Source organism: Hylaeus volcanicus, chromosome 2, assembly GCF_026283585.1.
Source record: "Hylaeus volcanicus isolate JK05 chromosome 2, UHH_iyHylVolc1.0_haploid, whole genome shotgun sequence".
Taxonomy (NCBI): Eukaryota; Metazoa; Arthropoda; class Insecta; order Hymenoptera; family Colletidae; genus Hylaeus; species Hylaeus volcanicus.
Genome location: NC_071977.1, coordinates 30,600,512 through 30,603,999, shown reverse-complemented (window position 1 = coordinate 30,603,999; position 3,488 = coordinate 30,600,512). Strand labels below are relative to the sequence as shown.

The window sequence follows — 3,488 nt, the reverse complement described above, 5'->3', positions numbered from 1 at the left end:
CTTCATATACTTGAAGCTTACATTGATTTCATATACTTGAAGCTTACGTTCCTCTTCGTTGACCAAGGAATAAACATAAGATACGTAAAGAAATTACTTCGGCATGTCGGACAAGTCAGGAAGCCTGTCAGGTGGAATCACGGAGTCGATTTCCTGTTGAAGCTTCCGTTGGACGTCCTGGTGCACCACCATGTTCAGAAAAAGGAGCTCCAAAGTGGTCTCCGTAGTGGTGACGCCAGCGAGAAAGAGGTCGACCATTATCATCACTAATTGATCGTCTAAGAAACAAGATTACAAAAAAATGTGATTTGTTGCAGAAGCGAGAAGAAACTATCCCAAAGACACGATACTCTCAAGGAAGCGTACCGGTGAAGATGGGATCCTCTCCTTTCTCGTTGACCATCCCGTGGATGAACATGTCTATCAGGTCCGCCTCGCTCCCCGCGACGTACTTCTCTTTGTGTTCGACGATGACTTCCTGAACAAGAAAAGTATCGTTTAACAAGGAGAAGATATCGTAATCGATTCGCGCATCGAACGCACCATCAGGAATTCCTTGAGCTTGGTGTTCAGCGTGACGAGAAGTTTGTAACCGGACGCCTCGGGCGCGACGTAACGAATCCATGGGAAAATTGAGAGAATCCCTCCGGCCATGTCGAAAACTCGCGCGCGACGTTCCATCAAGTCGACGAAGTACTCTAATCTGTGGAGCAAGACGTCGAAGAGACAATAAACGATCACGATTCGATGGATTTCGAACGCGTGACACACTTTCGAATCGATTCTAAACTCCTTCCATTTTACCAGGTACCTTCCAGTTACCTTCCATTTTAGATATCCGTTACCTCGCGTTCTCGCTGAAGCGCGCTCCAGTCGACAGCCTCCACAGGACGTTTATCACGACGGGACTGATCACGGGTTTCAATCGATATACGCCTCCCTTCTTCAAACTCTCCAACGCGATCGTTAGCTCCTCCTTGATCATCTCCGACATGCCGTACTTCCCGAAGCCGAGGGACCTCAAGGTCCGCATGGTCCAGTTGCGCAGGAACTTCCAATGCGGTCCGTCGTTCATCGTTACGCCTGAATATAAATTATTCGGTTTATCGAAATAGAGATATCGCGAGAATACTGTCGTCGACTCAACGTCGAGGTAAGGTAGCGGTACTACCTTGCTTCTTTCCGAAATTTCGCATTTTGATGAACTCGTTCCAAGGTCGTCCGTCGAATTCCTCGCTTTCCAACACCGTTTCGACAGACTTGCTTCCGGATACCACTATCATCTTGCTGATACCGAGATTCAAGTTTATCACTTCGCTGCCGTATCGCCTAGAAAGTTCAGAGAAGGCCAAGTGCTGTCCTCCAAGTTCACGTGCGAGACGTTTCAGTAAAAAGTAGTTGCCGATAAACGGCCACGGGAATGGACCTAAATGATAACGCGTTTTAAGGAAATGATCTTGTTATACGTGTCGTGAGAAGACCAGATAACGTTACGTTAACTGAAGTGTAAGGACAATGAATCGTTCAACGATTTATTGCGATAAACGGAGACAGTGTTTCGTATGTAATAATACGTCTAAATTAGACGATTGATTCGATGTTTCAAAAGTCATTTAACTATCTATCGCTTAATTGATTTGTAAACATCGTTTCGAATTTCTGTCTCTGTTATTAGTCGACGTATATTCGTTAATTGAATCTAGAATATCTAGAATATATTATATATATTCTAAATATATTATATATATTTTATATATATTCTAATTTTTTCAAAAATATTTTCTACTCGTACCAAGAACACAATCCCTTAGAAATATAAAGAGTCGTTCGGTGTTTTCATTTTTTTTTTTTTAAATATTTGCTACTCGTACCAAGAAGAATATATTCTACATATTATTAATTATAGACTAAAATTTCATTCGCTACTCTTCGTACGGTAAAGAAAGCCAAGTAAAAGTTCGTTAAACGCTTCGATATAAAAATGAAATTCTCTGTAAGGTACGCTACAAAATTAAAAACGGATTTCCGCTATCGAAAGATTCTATTTTTTAGTTTTCTTCGGCACGGAAATGTATCGACAAGAAATTAAAACGAAACAATTCTTGCGGCGCAAAGGATCAAACGTATCGATATTACACGATGATAAGGAGGGACGCGTAGATGCAGAAGCGATCGATATATTGATACCGTTGTACCGATCAAGCAAACGCTACGCAAGACGTCCACACGCACTCCCGTTACCTGGCGGATGTTCTTCCGATCTTAGCTTGATCGCCAGATTAATCAGTAGCAACACCACCACCACGATCATCAGCGTCCCTGTGACGAACATCGCGGAACGTATCGTTTAATAGCGTGTTTATTGAATTCTATTTCCACCGGGGCTACCAAGTCTGATGGCGAACAAACGTAGACTATGCCAAAGTGCCGCGAACGATCGATAGTTATTCGTTGAACAAATTTTGTCTGGTCGTAACTAAGATGCAGTGTATGCACGTTGAAATGATGGCAACAGTTTATGAGCGCCCAACTATCGTCGATAACGCGGCTCCCTCGATAAGCCTGTGCCTGGGCCGAGTAGTTCTATAAGCTAAGCTCTCGGCTCTTTCTTTGCGAGCATATCAAAGTCGAAGAAAGAAAGAAGACAGAGTTGGCGATGCTTCAATGTGATATAGTTAGACAACTTTTCCTGCCCGATGGGTTCGGTCTCAGGTCACAGCATAACGTTACGTAGGCTCGCTATAACGTCATGTTCGGTATCAATTACGTGACAACGTTACTCTTAAGTTATAATACGCCTAGGACAGACAAACGCGAGCTTCATTTCATGAATACCTTTACCCGATCGAATACTTTTTTTTACCGAAAAATCATTAGACCCGGATTAGACGCGGATTATACGCATTTATAATATATAACATGGAGAACGTGCAAAAAATATTTATACATCATAATATACGTTACGTGTTAGATATACTCTATAATTAATACGATAATATAATTCAATTCATAAAAATAGTGGACATGTAGTTAACTAATGGAAAGAATAGAAAAAAAAATTACGAAAGATAATCATCGTATCCGTTGACCGATTTCGCCGAGAAATAAATCATATAACAGCATGTATACATACATAGAATAAGTCATAGAAATATTCAATATATGACCTCTTGCTTTATAAAATAGTATTTTTCTTGTAATTGACCTTTTAATTGATTTAATAACAGTAATGAAACTTGCATAGTAGATACTAAACTTACTTAGTAACAAGCACTGTTTTTTATTGCGTTGACATATTTCGATTACTCAACATAAAATAAATTAACTGTTTAACCGAGCTATCCCAATGTTATACTGTTCAATTATTAGTTTTATGTTTTAGAGGCGGTTATTACCAGAATTCTTGAATGCTGGTAATAACCGCCCACGTTATGCACGATCGCGAATATAATTTGATGTATTAATTAAAAGATAAAGCAGACATGTCA

The 3,488-nt window shown here is 40.3% G+C and overlaps 1 protein-coding gene across 2 annotated transcripts in view; it reads right to left on the bottom strand.

The window, feature by feature from the left end:
• Window positions 1-3,415, bottom strand: part of LOC128872124 (probable cytochrome P450 305a1) — a 5,036-nt gene extending 1,621 nt beyond the window's left edge. Inside the window, exons 1-6 of one of the 2 annotated variants that reach the window (XM_054114501.1) lie at window positions 3,261-3,415; window positions 1,172-1,426; window positions 846-1,083; window positions 544-703; window positions 367-478; window positions 98-278 (exon numbers count right to left, since the gene is read on the bottom strand). In XM_054114501.1, coding sequence (XP_053970476.1) covers window positions 98-278; window positions 367-478; window positions 544-703; window positions 846-1,083; window positions 1,172-1,283 — 803 coding nt within the window. In that variant the 5' untranslated portion in view covers window positions 1,284-1,426; window positions 3,261-3,415. Of the gene's footprint in view, window positions 1-97; window positions 279-366; window positions 479-543; window positions 704-845; window positions 1,084-1,171; window positions 1,427-2,241; window positions 2,855-3,260 lie in introns of those variants that run through there. The other variant, XM_054114500.1, reaches the window with a different exon arrangement.
• Window positions 3,416-3,488: the final 73 nt, after the last annotated feature.